Source organism: Arachis ipaensis, chromosome B06, assembly GCF_000816755.2.
Source record: "Arachis ipaensis cultivar K30076 chromosome B06, Araip1.1, whole genome shotgun sequence".
Classification (NCBI taxonomy): Eukaryota; Viridiplantae; Streptophyta; class Magnoliopsida; order Fabales; family Fabaceae; genus Arachis; species Arachis ipaensis.
Genome location: NC_029790.2, coordinates 66,245,084 through 66,264,525, shown reverse-complemented (window position 1 = coordinate 66,264,525; position 19,442 = coordinate 66,245,084). Strand labels below are relative to the sequence as shown.

The 19,442-nt window shown below is 39.6% G+C and overlaps 1 protein-coding gene across 1 annotated transcript; it reads right to left on the bottom strand.

The window, feature by feature from the left end:
* On the bottom strand, positions 3,249-4,130 carry LOC107646920. The gene has a single exon (XM_016351063.1). It carries the CDS (start codon positions 4,128-4,130, stop codon positions 3,249-3,251), a length of 882 nt encoding a protein of 293 aa, XP_016206549.1.

The window sequence follows — 19,442 nt, the reverse complement described above, 5'->3', positions numbered from 1 at the left end:
TTGCATTTTTGTATGTGTGGACACCAAACTTAATTTGTAGCTAAGTGTTGCAAAAAGAAATTTTTGCAGTTGCTTCAAGGTTGGCCACACCAAACTTAGTGTTTTACATACACTAGATGCAAATTGTTATCTTTATTTTCTTAGATATATATGATGCAACCTCTCATTGTTGATTATTTAAAACATAAAAATAAAAGACTCCTCTGCATGGGTTGCCTCCCATGAAGCGCTTGTTTATTGTCCTTAGCTTGACAATGCCGCTTCCTTGCTCATGCTAAAAGTTGCACACTCTCTTCCTTGCTCCAGGGGCCACCAAGATAACGTTTCACCCTATGTCCATTGACTGTGAAGGTCTCTTTTGAAGTTTCATTAAGTAATTCCACATAGCCATGAGGGGATACTTTGGTGATGGTGTATGGACCCGTCCATCTAGATCTCAACTTCCCAGGGAAAATCTTTAGTCTTGAGTTGAATAGCAACACCTTTTGGCCTGGTTCGAATGTTCTTGGGGAGATCCTTTTGTCATGCCACCTTTTTGCTCTTTTCTTGTATATTCTGGCATTTTCATATGCCTCCAGTCTGAATTCTTCCAATTCATTGAGTTGTAGTAACCTCTTTTCTTCTGCTGCTTGAGCATCTAAATTCAAGAGTTTGGTGGCCCAAAAGGCCTTGTGTTCAAGCTCAACAGGTAGATGGCACGCTTTCCCATATACTAGCTGAAATGGAGATTTCCCTATGGGAGTTTTGAATGTTGTCCGGTATGCCCAAAGTGCATCATCCAGCTTCCTTACCCAATCTTTTCTTGTTGCTCCCACAGTTTTCTCCAAAATCCTCTTTAGCTCTCTGTTAGCAAGTTCAGCTTTCCCATTTGTCTGTGGATGATAGGGTGTGGCCACTTTGTGAGTAACTCCATATTTATGGAGAAGAGAATTTAATTGCTTGTTGCAGAAGTGGCTTCCCCCATCACTTATAAGTCCCTTGGGTACTCCAAATCTAGTGAAAATGTTTCTCTTTAGGAATTGCAAGACCACGTTGGTATCACATGTAGTGGTGGCTATTGCTTCTACCCATTTTGAAACATATTCCACTGCCACCAAAATCTATTTGAATGTGTAGGATGGAGGAAAAGGTCCCATGAAGTGTATTCCCCACAAGTCAAAGAGTTCCACTTCCAAAATAAACTTCTGAGGTATCTCATTTCTCCTTGTTAAACCTCTTGTTCTTTGGCATTCATTGCAATGGCTCACAAAGTCTCTAGCATCCTTGAATATGGAAGGCCAGTAGAAGCAACTTTGAAGCACCTTTGCAACAGTTCTTTCAGCTCCAAAATGGCCACCATAGCTTGAGTTGTGATAATGCCATAGTATGTCCTTCATCTCAACCTCCGGTACACACCTTCTTATCATTCCATCTGGGCACCTTTTGAATAGAAATGGTTCATCCCAAAAGAATAACTTAGCCTCATGTAATAGCTTCTTAACTTGTTGCTTTGTATACTCTTGTGGGATGCTCCTTCCTGCTTTGTAGTTGGCCATGTCTGCGAACCAAGGGGTTTGTTGAATTTGCAAGAGGTATTCATTTGGAAAATTCTCATTTACTGGTTGAGAGGTGTCTTGACTCGTCTCTTGTGGCAATCTTGATAGATAGTCAGCAACTTGATTCTCACTACCCTTTCTGTCCTTGATCTCAATGTCAAACTCTTGTAGAAGCAACATCCATCTAATTAGCCTTGGTTTGGCATCCTGTTTTGACATTAGATACTTGAGAACAGCATGATCAGTGTAAACTAAGATTTTGGATCCAATCAAATATTGCCTAAATTTATCAAAAGTATACACCACAACTAGTAGTTCTTTCTCCGTTGTGGTATAATTTCTTTGAGCTTCATTCAATACTTTGCTTGCATAGTAGATAACATGGTGCTTCTTGTCCTTTATCTGCCCCAGCACAGCACCAATTGCAAGGTCACTTGCATCACACATAAGTTCAAAAGGTAATTCCCAACTTGGGGGTGTGATAATTGGTGCTGTGGTGAGCTTAGCTTTTAGAGTCTCAAAGGCCTGTTTACATTCATCATCAAAGGAAAAAGGGTTGCTCACCACAAGCAAGTTGCTTAGTGGTTTTGCTATTTTAGAAAAATCTTTGATGAACCGCCTATAGAATCCAGCATGGCCCAAGAAACTTCTAACAGCTTTTACATTTCTTCGCATTGGAAGCTTTTCTATAATCTCTACTTTTGCCTTGTCCACCTCTATACCCTTTCTTGAAATTTTGTGACCAAGAACAATTCCTTCCGGTACCATAAAATGGCATTTCTCCCAGTTCAAAACCAAATTAGTTTCTTGGCACCTTTTCAAGACTAGAGTAAGATGGTGTAAGCAATCATTGAAAGAATCACCATAAACGGAGAAATCATCCATAAAGACTTCAATAAATTTTTCTACCATGTCTGAGAAGATTGATAGCATGCATCTCTGAAAGGTAGCTGGGGCATTACACAATCCAAATGGCATTCTCCTGTAAGCAAAAACTCCAAAAGGGCAGGTGAAGGAGGTCTTCTCTTGATCCATGGGATCAACCACGATTTGATTATACCCAGAATACCCATCAAGAAGACAGTAATAAGCATGGCCAGCCAACCTTTCGAGCATCTGGTCAACAAAAGGGAGAGGGAAATGATCCTTTCGTGTGGCATCATTTAGCCTCCTATAGTCAATGCACATCCTCCATCCTGTCACTGTTCTTGTTGGAATAAGCTCATTCTTCTCATTGACAATGACAGTCATCCCACCTTTCTTGGAGACTACATGCACTGGGCTGACCCATGGACTGTCAGAGATAGGGTAAATGATCCCAGCTTTACATAGTTTCAGTACTTCCTTTTGAACCACCTCCTTCATTATGGGATTTAATCTTCTTTGAGGTTGTACCACTGGTTTAGAATTTTCCTCCAAGAGTATTTTGTGCATGCATATGGCAGGGCTTATGCCTTTCAAGTCATCAATGGTCCACCCCAATGCATCCTTGTGAGCTCTCAATACTACAAGGAGTTTTTCTTCTTCCTCTGTACTCAATGTAGAGTTGATGATCACTGGAAAGATGTCCTTTTCACCAAGGAATGAGTATTTAAGATGAGGGGGTAATGGTTTCAACTCTTGTTGTGGTGCCTCTTCTTTCTTGGCTTCACTTGGTTCCCCAGGTGCTTCCAATTTGTTCTCTTCTTGTCTTTGAATGTCCCGGACTTCCTCCTATTTCACTTGACGGTTTGTTTCAAATACTTCTTCAACCAAAGAATCCACCACATCAACCCTCATGCAACTTTCTTTCTCAGTGGGATACTGCATTGATTTGAAGACATTTATGGTCATTTTCTCATCATGTACTCTGAAAATCATCTCTCTTTTTTCCACATCAATGATTGTTCTGGCTGTGGCCAAAAAGGGTCTACCAAGGATAACTGAGTTGCTCCCCTCTTCATCCATATCTAGGACCACAAAATCGACTAGGAATATAAAATTTCCCACTTTCACGAAGAGGTTCTCAACTACACCATTTGGTATTTTGATAGATCTGTCAGCAAGTTGGAGTGACATCCTTATGGGTTTCAACTCTTCTATCATCATTTTCTTCAGCATGGTGAGAGGCATTAAGTTAATGCTTGCTCCCAGGTCACAGAGTGATTTGTCAATGGCTATATTCCCAATTGTGCATGGTATGAGGAAGCTGCCTGGGTCCTTGAGTTTTGGTGGCAGTCCCCTCTGAATAATGGCACTACAATCTTGAGTGAGAATCACTGTTTCTTTTTCTTGCCAACTTCTTATTTTGGTGATTAATTCTTTAAGAAATTTCGCATATAATGGCATTTGTTCTAAAGCTTCTGCCAATGGAATGTTGATTTCATGTTTCTTAAAGATTTCCAAGAACCTTGGAAATTGTTGATCCTTCGTTCCTTTGTGTATGCTGGTTGGGTATGGAAGCTTGGGTACATAGGCTTTCACTCCTTCATTCTTGATCCCCTGTTGTGGCTTTACATCATCCTTGTTATTGGGGTGGCTATCTTGAGTGGTTGTCTTGCTTTGTGGCTTTTCATCTTCTTTGCTTTTTTGAAGTGTTGATGCCTTTTTCTTCATCTTGCTTGTCTACTGTGTCTTGCTCCTTGAGTTTTGTTGCTTCCTTGTTAGAAGTCTCTCCAATTACTTTGCCACTTCTTAACTGTAGAGCTTTACATTCTTCTCTTGGGTTAGGTATTGTATCACTTGGGAGGACGTTGGTTGGCCGTTCAGCTTGTTTGGCCAATTGTCCCACTTGCCATTCAAGGTTCTTCATGGTAACTTCATATCTCTCTTACCCTTTGATCAAAGTTTGAGTGGACTGAGAAATTGTTTGTAGGGCTGCCTCAAGACTTGAAATTCTATTATCATGATAGTCGGTTGGTGGTATGATGGGGGTGGATTGTTGTTGCTGGAAGTTGTTTGCAGGGCTAGTGTGGTAGTTTTTTGGGTTAGATGTTGGCGTGGGAATGTTATTTTGATGAGTTTGTGGATTGTTGTGAGGTGGTTGATATGTGTTTTGTGGTTTCTTGTATTGATTAGTGTGGTTAGATGAGTGACTTTGGTTGTGTGTGTTGTGGGAATGATTGGAGTTGTTGTTCTTCTGCCACTGGTTTTGATTATCACCCCATCTCAGGTTGGGGTGGTTCCTCCAGGATGAGTTGTATGTGTCACCATGGAAGTCATTTTGAAATGAACTTGAGGTATTTTGCATGTATTGAACTTGTTCTTGTTGCTGCCCAACATTGCCTGCTTCATTTTGACCCCATTCAATTGAAGCTTGATTTGTTGTGCTCACTGAAGCTAGTTGGAGGCCATCTATTCTCTTAGCCATTATTTCCATTTGTTGCTGGATTTGTTGGTGCATCAACTTGTTCTGTGCCAAGATTATGTCCACTCCTCTTAGTTCCAACACACCCTTCTTCTGAATAGGTTGGCGTTGCCTCTGATGAGCAAAGAAGTATTGGTTATTTATCACCATGTCTATGAGATTCTGAGCTTCTTCGGCTGTATTCATCAATTGTAGCGAGCCTCCTGCAGAGTAATCTAAGGACTCTTGAGATTTTTCAGTCAACCCTTCATAGAAATTTTGAAGTTTATCCCATTCACTGAACATCTCAGGTGGACATTTTCTAATCAGAGCTTTGTATCTTTCCCATGCCTCATACAATGATTCCCCATCCATTTGAGTGAACGTTTGCACCTCCGTTTTCAACCTGATGATCCTCTGAGGCGGATAGAACTTTGATAGGAATTTATTTACCAGATCATCCCAAGTGTTGATACTTTCTTTGGGAAATGTCTCCAGCCATTGAAATGCCTTGTCCCTCAAAGAAAATGGGAATAATAGTAGCTTGTAAACATCTGGATGCACACCATTTGTCTTGACAGTTTCACATATTCTTAGAAAGATAGATAGGTGTTGATTTGGATCCTCAAGGGGGCCTCCTCCATAGGAACAATTGTTTTGCATGAGAGTGATGAGCTGAGGCTTCAATTCAAAGTTGTTTGCATGAACATTGGGAGCGAGTATACTGCTCCGACAGTGTCTTGGATTTGGGAGAGTGTAAGAAGCTAGAACTCTCCTTTAAGGTGGGTTGTTATTGTTGGCAACTCCCTCAGCAGGGTTATGTGAGTTGCCCTCCATGACTTGGTCTTCTCCTTCTAAATCCTCCTCACCAATTATCCATTTTCCTGCTGCTTTTCTTCTTAACCTTCGGAGGGTTCTCTCGTCTTCAGGATTAAATCTCCTTGCCTCTGACATACACAAACACACAAACCAACAACACAAATGAAACACTCTATTGCTAGAGTGAAGTTAAAGTTAGCAAAACAAAATATCAAACAGTTAGTGGGCTTTAACAAGGAAAAGAAAAATGCTTAATCTAAACTACCATTTACTTAATCATTGTCAATCTCTTCCAATCCCCGGTAACGGTGCCAAAAACTTGATACGCAAAAATTAGAATTCACGTACAACCGGCAAGTATACCGGGTCGTATCAAGTAATAAAACTCACTAAGAGTGAGGTCAATCCCACAGAGATTGGTAGATTAAGCAACTTTAGTTAAATGGTAAATTTAGTCAAGCAAACACGGTTTTGATTTCATGAGATTTGTGATTTTTGAACATAATTGAAAAATTTAAATGGCAAGGAATTTAAAGAACTTGAATAATGAAGGCAAATTAAATGACTGAAAGTAAATAACGGAAACTTGGATTGCAAGAAACTTAAATGACATGGAAAATAAATTGCTAGAAAGTAAAGGTTGCAGAATTTTAAAGAGCAGAAGAGTAAATTGCAAGAAATAGATAAACAGAATATAAACGGCAAGAATGATAAATTGCAAAAAAGATAAAAGGGAATTGGGTAATGGGTATTCAAAGAACTAAAGAACAAAATAGATGAGAATTAATGAGGGAGAGATCATTAGGGATCAGAGATGCAAATTCTCATGAATTGATGTTGATCAATTCCTTCTCAATCATGCGTATAGATCCATGGCAGATTGTGGGTAATTGAGTCCCAATCTCTTGGTAACTCAATTTCTCTCAACACAACCAATTGCCACTCTCGTGATCTAATTGTTCATGAGAAGAGATGAAGTTCAATTTCTAATCCAAGCCACACAACTTCCAGAATCTCAACTAAGGGAGGTTACATCTCGCATACCAACCCAAAGTGTTTTGATCAAAGAAATCATGAAAGGATGAACTCTAAACTGAATTATGTAGCTCCTTTCTCAAGTTCACCACATAATTCATATAGATTCAATCCCTCTCTCGATGGTGATTAAATCTGTAAAGAACAAGAGTTTCCTCTTAGATGAACCACTTGAATTGAGAAGGAAAAGAAAAGTTATCAACCCATTCAAATGAGCAGAGCTCCTCCCCCTAATGAAAATGGGGTTTAGTGAATCATGGCTCTAAATTCAACAACAAATGAAAAAGTAAATATTAAAATTTAGTAGTGAAGAATATTGAAGAATGAAGAAGAAGTTCTTGAAAACTGGAATTCAAAATTTTCAAAAGAAAACAAAATAGAGGACGGGTAGAAGCAGTAAAATAGAAATGCTAGTTCTAAAATGTAAAAGTCTAAGTGTAAAAATTAAAAGTGTCTGAGAGCGTTCCCTAAAAGTACAAAATTATTCTCTGTTTATACTATTCCTAAAACTCCTTGAAATTCTCCTTTTAGGTTAGCAATTTGGGCCTTGCTCTTGTTGATTTTGCTTCATGAAAGAATTCTTGTCAAACAGAGGAAACAGGGCTTATTCTCATTGCTCTGGTCCAATGGCCTAGCATTGTTGCCCAAGTTATTAGCAAAACACGCCAGTGACAACGTGCATGGCATTTTCCTGGGAGTGGGGCATGGTGCTTGGGCGTTGTTGCTTAAGTTGTTGCCCAAGTTGTTGCCCAAACACTTGGCCTTTTCTGCCTTTTTGAACTCAGTTTTGATGCCCAAAGTTGCCTCTGGTTTGAGATTCAATTTTGTGCTCCACTATAGACTATGATATATGGTTGGAAATCTCTTGATGTCTACTTTCCATCGCATTTGGAAGCATCTCAATTGGATCTCTGTAGCTCAAGTTATGTTCCATTGAAGAGAGCATGGTCAAGCTGCCTGGCGTTGTTGCCCAAGTTGTTGGCAAAACACGCCAGCAACAACGCCCTTAGTCTCTGAAGCTCTAAATAAAGCCAGCTTTTGAGTCTTCAAATGAACTTCAATCCCATGCTATGATATATGGTTGGAAAGCTCTTGATGTCTACTTTCCAATGCCACTGAAATCACCTCATTTGGAGTTTTCTAGCTCAAGATATGCTCCTTTGAAGAGAGCAAGGTCAGGCTGCCTGGCGTTGTTGCCCAAGTTGTTGGCAAAACACACCAGCAACAACGCCCATCCTTCTTCTCAGGTGGCTTCCTGGCGTTGTTGCCCAAGTTATTGGCAAAACACGCCAGCAACAACGTGCATGCCTTTTCCTCTATTTTGCATGGGCGTTGTTGCCCAAGTTATTGGTAAAACACGCCAGCAACAACGTGCATACCTTCTCCTCCATTTTGTATGGGCGTTGTTGCCCAAGTTATTGGCAAAACACGCCAGGAACAACGTGCATGCCTCTTCTTTGGTGGCTTCCTGGCGTTGTTGCCCAAGTTATTGGCAAAACACGCCAAGAACAACGTGCCTCCCTCTTCTTTGTTGATTTCCTGGCGTTGTTGCCCAAGTTATTGGCAAAACACGCCAGGAACAACGCTTAGCCTTTCTCTCCCTGGCAGCTTGATTTGTTGGGCGTTGTTGCTTGAGTTGTTGCTGAACACGCAGCCAACAACGCCCCTTCTTCCTCCTTGCTCCATCACCTAACATAAACCAAAGAATTTTCCTCAAAGTTTTGCCATCTTATGCAATAATTTTCAAGGGAATCATTCACATCAACTTATATATAAACTCCTTGAGTCATTTGCATGAATTATGCGAAATTTCACTTAGTTCTTGGTTCATGGATGCATGGATGAAAAACTCACAAAATTGCTCATTTATTTCAAAGAAAGTAAATGAAATTAAGCTAATACTAACTAAACTAACTAGTTAAAATGGTAAATATGCGAATGCATCAGCGTGGCACGCCAGTATTGATTTCCAGAGAGGACTCTCAAAGCCTTTACATGGGCGTGGCACGCCAAGAGCTGGGCATGGCACGCCAGTGTAAGTTTATAGAAGGCAATGCTGAAGACCACAAAAGGGGCGTGGCAAGCCAAGCTGGGCGTGGCACGCCAAGCATATCACATACTATGGGTGTGGGCGTGCCACTTGAACCACTGGGCGTGGCACGCCAGTTCATCAATTCAGAGGGGACAATCACTTGGGCATGCCACTTGGTATCGAAGGTGTGGCACACCAGCTTCAAAGAATCACTTGGGCGTGCCACTTGAAGACCCAAGCGTGGCACGCCAAGCTTAAAGGAGCCACATTAAAGTGGGCATGCCACTTGAGCATCAAGGCGTGGCATGCCAGTACAGGTTTCCAGAGAAGTGGTTGAAGGTCCAAAAAGCTGGGCGTGCCACTTCGTGTCGAAGGCGTGGCACGCCAGCTCTCAATCTCACTTGGGCGTGCCACTTGAAGACCCAGGCATGGCACGCCAACACTAAAGAAGGCCAAAGCAAAGCTGGGTGTGCCACTTGGTGTCGAAGGTGTGGCACGCCAGCTCTCAATCCTCACTTGGGCGTGCCACTTGAAGACTCAGGCGTGGCGCGCCAGCTACTAGACCAAGGAAGAGTGCTGGGCGTGGCACGCCAGACCCTAGACGTGCCACGCTAGTTCAACTTTCCAGAGAGAAGAAGAAGAAGGAAAAGGCCTGGGCGTGCCACTTGGACTCGAAGGCGTGGCACGCCAGGCCAACTAGAGTTTAAAGGAGACCCTGGGCGTGCCACTTGGGCTCGAAGGCGTGGCACGCCAGGGACACCAACACATAGAGTGTGCCACTTGAAGAGCTGGGCATGGCACGCCATTCGAACGCCTGTCACACGCCAGCCTGGAAGGTCATGCTTATTGAGTTTTCCTTTTCTCAAAATTGTAATTTTCTTTTCTCTTTTGTATTTTCTTTATTCTAGTGATAGGAGTAGAATAAATAACCCCTGAAAGTACTCAGAACAGGGTTGGTTTTTTAGTAGGAGCTTTGTTGAAGTATAGTTAGATTTACTTTTCACATCATCTTTTCCATCTCTTATACTTTTCTCTAAGCTATGAGTAGCTAAATTCCCTCTCATTGAGAGAGGGAGCTCTATTGTACTTGATGGATTAATGATAGTGAATTTCTTCTTCTCTTCATCTTCTCTTTGATTTGCTAGAAGGAATTTCGTTTTAATGCTAGTGTTCAATCATCTTGGGAAAGAGATTGAATGTAAAATGGGTTTTATGGGAACCTTGAAAAAGGAAACATAAAACCATTCTTGAAATCCCTTTTCACTTTTAAGTAGATATGGGTTTCAGTGATTGGATATGGTGACATATAATCCACCCTCTATTCTGGATCTACAAGGATGTGTGGTATAATCAAGCACTAAGCATATCTCTCTTCATGAGCTATTAGACCAAGGAATTGGCTGATTATAAAGATTTGAGAGATTGAGTCACCAAGGGATTGGGGCTCAATCAATCATGATTGCCAAGAGGTCAATGAGTTGCATGATTGAAGATGAGATGAGTTGGATTTAATCCAAAGAGAACAACATCTCCTGATCTCAATGAATTCCCCTATTCTTATCTTCCACATTCTTTATATCTTTCTTTACATTCTGTCAATCCCCATTCCCATTAACAATTAAGTCATTTATGTTTCTGCACTTTACATTATTGCCATTTCCTTTTCTGCACTTTACTGCTTCTCTTTACTTTTGAATCATTTACTTTCCTGTTCATTTACAATTCCACAATCACACTCTATATTTCTCAGCTTGACTAATTCACCAATTGATTAAAATTGCTCAAATCTACCAATCTCTGTGAATACGATCCCACTCCACTGTGGGTTATTACTTGACGATAATTTTGGTGCGCTTGCCAAAAGAACGGATTCATCATTTTATATGGGGAGTGAATTTCGGTCATCAAGGACCTTACTGAATCATAGAAATACTAGGAAAAGGGTACTATATGGTGGCCGACCTCCAAGGGTGAGAGCTCCTGAGGTCATGGCATGCCTGCAACCTAAGGAAGTACTACAGCTAGAAAAAAGGTTTCAGGCCAAGGCACGTTCTTTTTCCCTAAAGGGCTTTTTAATGAGGCACCAGGCCAAGGCCTAAAAGCTGCCCGACTACTAGGGTAAGCCCCCATATGTATATACTCTTTATTTTTCATTTTACTACTTGAATAAAATTTAAGATTCCCTAAAAAAGTTTCCTACCAAGACACATTAATTTACGCTTAAAACGCAAAATTCATCGCCCAACCAAGGAAAGGTCGGAAAGGTGAAACGAGGAAAGCCAAAGTTAATGCAAGAAGTTATAAAAAGTAACCCACGCAAAGCGGCCTGATGAGGTTGGACTAAAAATGAGATTGATAAAAATTACTTGAGAAGGCCCAACAGAGAAGTCGGACTAATGAAAGGATCACTAAAGGGAACAACACCACGCAAAGGCCAAGAAAGGTTGAAAAACCTAGGCCCAAAGTGCTCAACCAAAAAGTACAAACCCTGAAAAAGGGACATTATTTAAAAAGCAAAAGCACGATGATGGAGAGAACTATTGTTAGTGTAGATTTTCACAAAATAGAATTCTATCTTTGAAAGTATAGTCTAGACCAACAATTAATTCCCAAGATCAAATACTAAATCTAAGAATAGTCACAATTCAAAACCAATTCAATTCTGGGAGTTTAAATTCCCGGGTCATCTCCCAAGGACACTTGAGACCAATGAGTGTGCAATCTTGGTTATGAGGATCATGGGGTTTGCAATGAAGAGATAAACATATAAAGAAATGAAAGAACATGCAAAATTGTAATAAATGAACTAATAAAGGAATTAATGAAGTAACTATGCAATATAGACAAGTAAAGTATAGAAAGAACTAATGTAAATGTGTATAAAGGAATTGAAGCATAAAAGGCATCTTGGCTTGGAGTAAGCTAAGGGTCCTTTCCTTGCTGGAACCACAACAATGCCAACTAGAATGGATCAATCTCATTTGATCAACTCTCACATCGGAAAGTAAGTTAAATGAGCATGAGTGTTCTTAACCCACAAATCCTAAATTGCTTGCTAATTAACTTAGCAACAACATAGCGTTAGTGGGAACAAGAACAATTAACAATCCAAAATTGACACTAATTGTTGGTCATTCTAACTCTAGGAACCCAATTACTCACTTTCCGCAAGCCAAGAGATAGAAAACTAGCCCAAAATCATGCTTGACATTTTGTCAAACACTTGGTGGGCAAAAAGCTTAAACATGGGGAAAATGAGAAAAAGCTTGAAACTAAAAGCAACAAACGATCTCAATCAACAATAAAGACTCAAGAAAGTAGGTAATAATCATCAAACATCAAATTCATCAACAAGAAATAGAAATTGCAAAGGAGAAGTGAAATTGAACTATAACTTGATATATAAGAAAGTGTAAGAATAATGTAACTATAAAGAGTAATAGCAAGAGATATTTACAATGGGAATTAGCAAAATCCAAGATCAAAATTGAAATGGCACTTGAATATAAAAACCCTAGTATAAACCCTAGTAGAGAAGATGATGAAAAACTTAAAGAAAAACTACACTAAAAACTATCTATCACTACTCCTAAGCTAACCTAACGTTATGCTATATTATTCTCTTCATTCTCCCTTCCTTATGAGCTAAATAGCTTCAGAAATGGGCCTCAAATCCATCAAAATCACAAATCACGTGCTTTTTTTAATGAAGGCATGAGCTAATCTAACGTCTGTGCATCCGCACACTCTGCGAAAAATCTCGACCTGTGCGTACGCACAGGAGGTTGTGCGCACGCACACTAGGTGATGCTTGAATGGACGCGCGACGTGGCTCACACGCACGCGTGGCTCTGATTCGATGGCTGTGCATACGCACGTATGTCTGTTCGCACGCACACTAGGCTTAGCTCTTCTCCTTTGATTCTTCATGCTTCCTCCACTTTGAATGATCTTCTTTCATTTTCTCCAAGCCATTCCTGCCTGATACCTCTGAAATCACTAACAAATAACATCAAGGCATTGAATGGAAGGTAATTGGAATGAAATTAATCAAATTAGGCACAAAAGAGCATGTTTTCATAATCAAGCACAATTTAGGAGGAAAGTTCAAATGCATGCTATTTAGTGGAATAAGTGCAAGTTTATATGATGGAATCCATTCAATTTCAACAAAAAATTATCATCAAATATGGATTCATCAATTCTCCCACACTTAAACACGAGCATGTCCTCATGCTAAACACACTCAAAGGAGATAATTGAAAGGAAAATGATTTATTCTATGTACTACCTAAATGCATGTAACTATCCTAAGGGTTACTATCGATATACACTATGCAAAGAGTTGGTAGAACAAACCATGAAATTCTAATCCATCACAAGAAGGCTTTGGGGCAAATGCAAAGAGTTTATGCATTAAGACCAATATCCAAGGGACTGAATTGAACTTTTCAAAACTAATCAACAAACAACTTGCAAGAAGATATAACATGAGATGCAAGAACATAGAATTAAGCGATCGAACCCTTCACCGGATGTGTATTCACTCAATTTGCTCAGTTTTTAGGGTTTTAATCATTCAATTCTGCTTTTATCATGCTTTTCATAGATTTGCACTTCATCTAACAATCAACTAGTATTTGATGCATGAAAGACAAATATCATGAGGTCTTTCGAGGGTTGTAATGGGGCCAGGATTTAGGTAGGATAAGTATGGTTAAGTGGACTTAAAGAATTAGTTCCTTGATTAGCTTAAGTGTCCACCTAATCCTATATTACCTATATACTCATAACAATGTAACCTAGCTACCCAAATTTTCCTCCTATCTCACCTTACTCATGCACTTTCTTTTCAAAACATGAACATATGCATCCTTTATTTCAACTTTTTATTTCATTTTCTATTATGCACAGTATTTTTTTTTAACTATTGTATTTGTTAGCACAAGAGATGCATATGACTTAAAAAAAAGAACACATGAGCATTTTTCCAATTGCCAATTTTTCACAATGAATCCCATTCCTCTATCACCAATGCTTCCCTATAATTTCCCCACACTTAGAATATACACACTAATCCACCCAAGCTAATCAAAGAGTAATTCAAGGACATCAATAGTTTTTTGCTTAACGGGAAGTAATGTGGTAACATCAGAACAAAAGGGAATTACAGGCTCAACAGGGGTTCACAATGGTGAGTACAAGGATTGGCCATATAGGTCGGTGAGTTTAACATCAAAGATGGCCTCAATCATGCTAAATGCATCCAAACAACAAATACAGGATATAAAGAATCATGCAAATCAATGATCACAATAAAAAAGGAGTAAAATACACCAGAACAAACATTATGGTTGAAAAATACAACCATCTATCAAGGCTCAAAGCTTACAAGGCATGCTGTTCTAGCTCTTTCCTATGTTCCACAAATAAAATTCTTCAAGCAAGTTAGAAAACACAAAATTTTTCAATTCAACCGATAGTATGCCCTAAGAAAGATTTCATGGCAATTTCTTGGTCTTTCACCAGCTTATTCATTCTATCATGCAACATGAAAGTATTACTACCATATAACTATGAACTATAAAGAGATATCTACACACAAACCAACTAAGATGCAATGAAAATAAAGCTACTAAAATTCATCAAAAATAAATTTTTTTAAATATATATATTGTTGTACTTTCATGAGATTCAAAACTCAAAAGATTCTTGACTTTCATGGCTTGTTCTTGCAATATGTACCACACCAGGTTGAACATATGTCATAATGTGCTGGAGGGCACACCAAACTTAGAACTCGATCATATGCCCTCCAATGCCATGAACAGTTGCCAATTTTGTCTAGAAAGAATTGAATTCAAGTTAGTGCAACAATTATTATTCATATTGAAACATTAAAGACAAGAAAACTAAATCATGGGCTGCCTCCCATGGAGCGCTCGTTTATTGTCACTAGCTTGACATTCGCCCCCATTAGGGTGGTTGACGATTGTAGTATCTCAGCTTGTCCCCCTCACTGTGAGCTTCCTTTTTGTTTCTTGATGTTCAATTTCAGCATGCTAAAGTGAGAGTATTTTGCAAACTCTGTAGTAGTCATTGGCTTGCTGGCTTGTTCCTAACTGTTGATAGATCAACTGTACTTCATCACCCTTGGAGAACCCCTTTTGAGTCTTTTTCCTGCTTTTCTTTCTTCTTTTTGTTAATCCTTCTTCTTTGACAGTGGACTTTATTTTGGGATTCTCCTTATTAGTGGTCAACACTTCAATTTCTTCTTTAGTTCCTTCATCACTCTGCATCGTCTCGTTATCTTTTCTTCTTGTTGTGTTGTCTGTTTCTTGCTTTGGAAGGTGATTACTAGTTGTCTTATTAATTCCTTCCTTCCATTGCAAGTCTTTCTTGTCAGTTTCCATGCAATTTTTCTTTTCATCAATGAGCTGTGTTTCTGGAAATACATTCAGAGTGATGCTTTCATTATGCATTCTGAGGGTCAGCTCTCCTTGCTCCATGTCTATAATAGCCCTAGCTGTGGCAAAGAATGGTCTTCCAAGTATGATGGAATCACCTTCATCCTCATCTAAGTCTAAGACCACAAAGTCTGTAGGGAATATGAATTTGTCCACCTTAACTAGAAGGTTTTCAATCACACCCCAGATCGCTAACTTGTCCATTAATTCTAGAGACATTTGTATTGGCTTCACTTCCTCTATGCACAGCTTTCTCACCAGAGAGGATGGCATCAGATTGATACTAGCCCCTAAGTCACAGATTGCCTTGTTGATGATTATACTGCCGATGGTACAATGTAGAAGGAAACTTCCGGGATCTTCAAGTTTGGGTTGAAGCCCTTTTTGAATTAATGCCTTGCATTCTTCAGTGAGCAATATAGTTTCGTTCTCATGCCAACTCTTCTTCTTGTTAATAAGCTCTTTCAAGAACTTTGCATATAGAGGCATCTGCTCTAGTCCCTCAACCAGTGGAATATTTATCTCCAATTTCTTGAAGACTTCAAGAAATTTAGAGAAATGTTGGTCCTTAGTCTCCTTGTTAAACCTTTAGGGATATGGCAATGGAGGTGTGATGTTCACTCCCTTCCTGTGATCCTTGGTTGGTTCTTCCATTGCTTGATCCTGCTTCCCTGTTATCACATCCTTGTTGCTGGCTTCCTCTTTCTCTGTTGGCTCTTTGTTTCTTTTCTTAGGCTTTTTGGTTGCTTCTTTGTTGTCCACCAATGTCTTTTCACTCCTTAGCTGTATAGCTTTGCACTCCTCTTTTGGATTAGGAATGGTGTCGCTTGGTAATGAGCTTGATGGTCTCTCAATAGCAATTTGCTTGGAAAGCTGTCCAATCTACCTTTCCATATTTTTCATGGAAGCTTCCTGGTTCTTTGTTGTCATTTCTTGGTGCTTCATCATTTTCTCCATTAAGAGCTCCAATTGGTGATCCTCTGAGATTCTTGTGAGATTGGTTGGTTATGGGGTGTTGAGGGTTGATGGTAAGTGTTTTGGTTGGTGGTTTGATTATTGGATGGATGATGGTTAGAGTTGGGGTAAGTGTTTTGGGGTTTTCTGTATGTATTTTGGTTATTATTTTACTGGTTGTTGTGGTTTGTGTTTTTCCAACTATTTTGGGTTGAATTCCTTTGCCATGGCTGTTGAGTCTTAATGTGATTGTCTTCCCATTTGAGGTTTGGGTGGTTCTTCCAAGACGGGTTATAAGTGTCACTATAAACCTCGTTGTGTCCAGGGCCTTGATTGTGCATATAATTCACTTGTTCTTGCTGTTGATCTTCACAAGCTTCTTCACGTTGCCCCCATGTGGTTGCTGGCTGACTTGTATTTACTGCTGCAACTTGGAGGCTATTAATCCTCTTGGCCATTTGCTCAAATTGTTGCTGAATTTGCTGCTGCATTATTTTGTTTTGAGCTAGGATTGAGTTCACTCCTTCCAACTCCATCACTCCTTTCCTTTGTGATGGTTGGCGTTGCCTTTGGTGAGCAAAGAAATATTGGTTGTTAGCGACCATATCAATGAGATTTTGGGCCTCCTCTGCAGTCTTCATCAATTGTAAAGAGCCCCCTGCTGAGTGATCCAGAGCCTCCTGAGATTTCAATGTCAAGCCTTCATAAAAATTCTGCAATATGTCCCATTCATTGAACATTTTAGGAGGGCACTTCCTGATTAGAGCCTTGTATCTCTCCCGTGCCTCATAGATGGGTTCAGTATCCATATGTGTGAATGTTTGTACTTCAGTCTTCAACCTAATAATCCTCTGAGGTGGGTAAAATTTGGCAAGGAACTTGCTCACTAGATCTTCCCAATTATTGATGCTATCTCTTGGGAATGACTCCAACCATTGAGTAGCTTTGTCTCTGAGGGAAAATGGAAACAACAGCAACTTGTAAAAGTCAGGATGTACACCATTGGTTTTGACAGTATCACAAATCCTCAGAAAGGTGGATAAGTGTTGGTTTGGGTCTTTAAGTGGTCCTCCTCCATAGGAGCAGTTGTTTTGAACCAAGATGATGAGCTGTGGCTTCAGTTCAAAGTTTTTTGCATTAACATTTGGGGTAAGAATGCTACTCCCACAATGTCTAGGATTTGCAGATGTATAGAAAGCCAAAAATCTTCTTTGTGGTGGATTGTTGTTGTTGTTTGCTGCTTCTGCTGGTGGATTTGTTGGGTTTGTTGAGTGTTCCTCCATATCTTGGAATTATTCTTCTGAATCCTCTTCTCCAACAATGCCTTTCCCTCTTTCTGCTCTTCTTAATCTCCTGAGGGTTCTTTCGTCTTGTTCACAAAACGAGTGTATAGCTCCCCTTGTCCCTGACATACAAGCCAAACATAAAAATCACACAAAACTAGAAAATCAGTAACACTTCAATCTATTGCTAGAGTGAAGTTTTGGTTAGCTTAGGCAAATATTCAAACAGTTAATGTGTTAGCTGAAAACAAAAGAAAAAAAATGCTTAATCTAGATCACCACCTCACATAATCATTTTCAACCTAATCAATCCCCGGCAACGGCGCAAAAAACTTGATGTGTGAAAAACAATCCAACACAAAACTCACCGGCAAGTGTATCGGGTCGCATCAAGTAATAATCACTCACGTGAGTGAGGTCGATCCCACAGGGATTGAAGGATTGAGCAATTTTAGTTAGGTGGTTGATTTAGTCAAGTGAACAAGAGTTGATTTGAGTGATTTGTATCCAACAGAAGCTAAATCGCATGGAATTTAAAAGGAGAGGGATAATTGACAAGAATTTAAAGTGCAGAAGAATTAAAAGAGCTGAATCTTAAAGTGCAAGTAATGTAAATTGCAGAAACTTGAATTGCAAGAAATATAAATAACTGAATCTTAAATTGCAAGAAATGTAAATGTCTTGAATAATAAAAGGATTTGGGAGTTGGGATTGCAGAAATTAAACAAGAAAAAGTAAAATGGCATTAAACAGAGAAGTAAAGGATGAATTAAATTGCAACAGATCTAAACAAGAGTAGAATAATTGCTTGAGAAGACAAACAGAAAGTAAAATGTAGCTTAATTGTAATAACTAAAAGAAAGTTGAAGATCTCAGGGGTCAAGAGACTAGAAATCCAAGTCTAGATCTCACTGCCTTCCTTGATCCAACTCAAAGAACAATTGCAAACAAATTTAAAGTAAAAAACAGTAAAGAAACTTTGAATTCAAATCATTGAATTCTTGAATTATGCAGAGAAAGGAACACAAAGATCTCAAGGTGAGATTGAAACAGAATTTCCCCAATTCTCAACACCCAAGACTCAAGCAAAGTATGTAGAAAAGAAAACAAGAAAACCCAGAGGAAGAGAACTCAATTCTCCTCCCAATTCTCTCAAATCCAAACTCTCAAAATTACAAGTGAAAATTCTAAAAGAAGAAAAAGGTTAAAGTAAAAGTCCCTCAGGTGCCCTCTAAATCAAACTAGCTTCTATTTATACCCTTCCTTCTAATGATCATTAAGCCTTGAATTTGGGCCCTTGGCCTTGATGGAATTGGATTGAAGATAGCCTCTGTTGATTGCCCTTCGTCTTGAGAAGAAACCTATTTGCATAATGGACTTTGGGATCATTCACGTTTGAGTCAACATTTGTGGCAAACGTTGACTCAAACGTCTTGTATTAGCATTATGCAGAATGAAGTTTTGCTGTCACTCACGTTTGAGTTCACGTTAGAGGTCAAACGTGAGCACAAATGTGATTCACTCCATGGTAATTTTCAGCCAACGTTTGACTTTATGTTTGAGGCAAACGTTGGCACAAACGTTAAGTCCTCCTAGGTGTATTATTGAGCCAACGTTTGACCTCACGTTTGAGGCAAACGTTGGCACAAACGTTAGCTTCCTCCAGGGTGGCTTTGTTGTTATCCACGTTTGAGTTCACGTTTGAGGCAAATGTTGACTCAAACGTGATCTTCTTAATGTTGCCTTCATTTCCATTCCTGCCATCCCCTTTCTTCAACCTTCCTCCAAGCCTTTTGGTCACCTATCATCAATCAACAAATGCATCAAAGCTATGCTAAAATCATGAGACTTCTTCTCATCCTTGACATATAAGCAATTATAGCACAAAACTCATGCACGCGAAGTCGATCCTCCCCTACACTTAGTTCGTGCATGGTCCTCCGTGCTTGCTTAGGATCTGGGAGAATGAGAACTTTGCAACACCTTCAGCTG

Bases quoted from the DNA above. Each gene is read 5' to 3' on its own strand.
- LOC107646920 (XM_016351063.1), bottom strand. From the start codon at position 4,130: ATGAAGAAAAAGGCATCAACACTTCAAAAAAGCAAAGAAGATGAAAAG.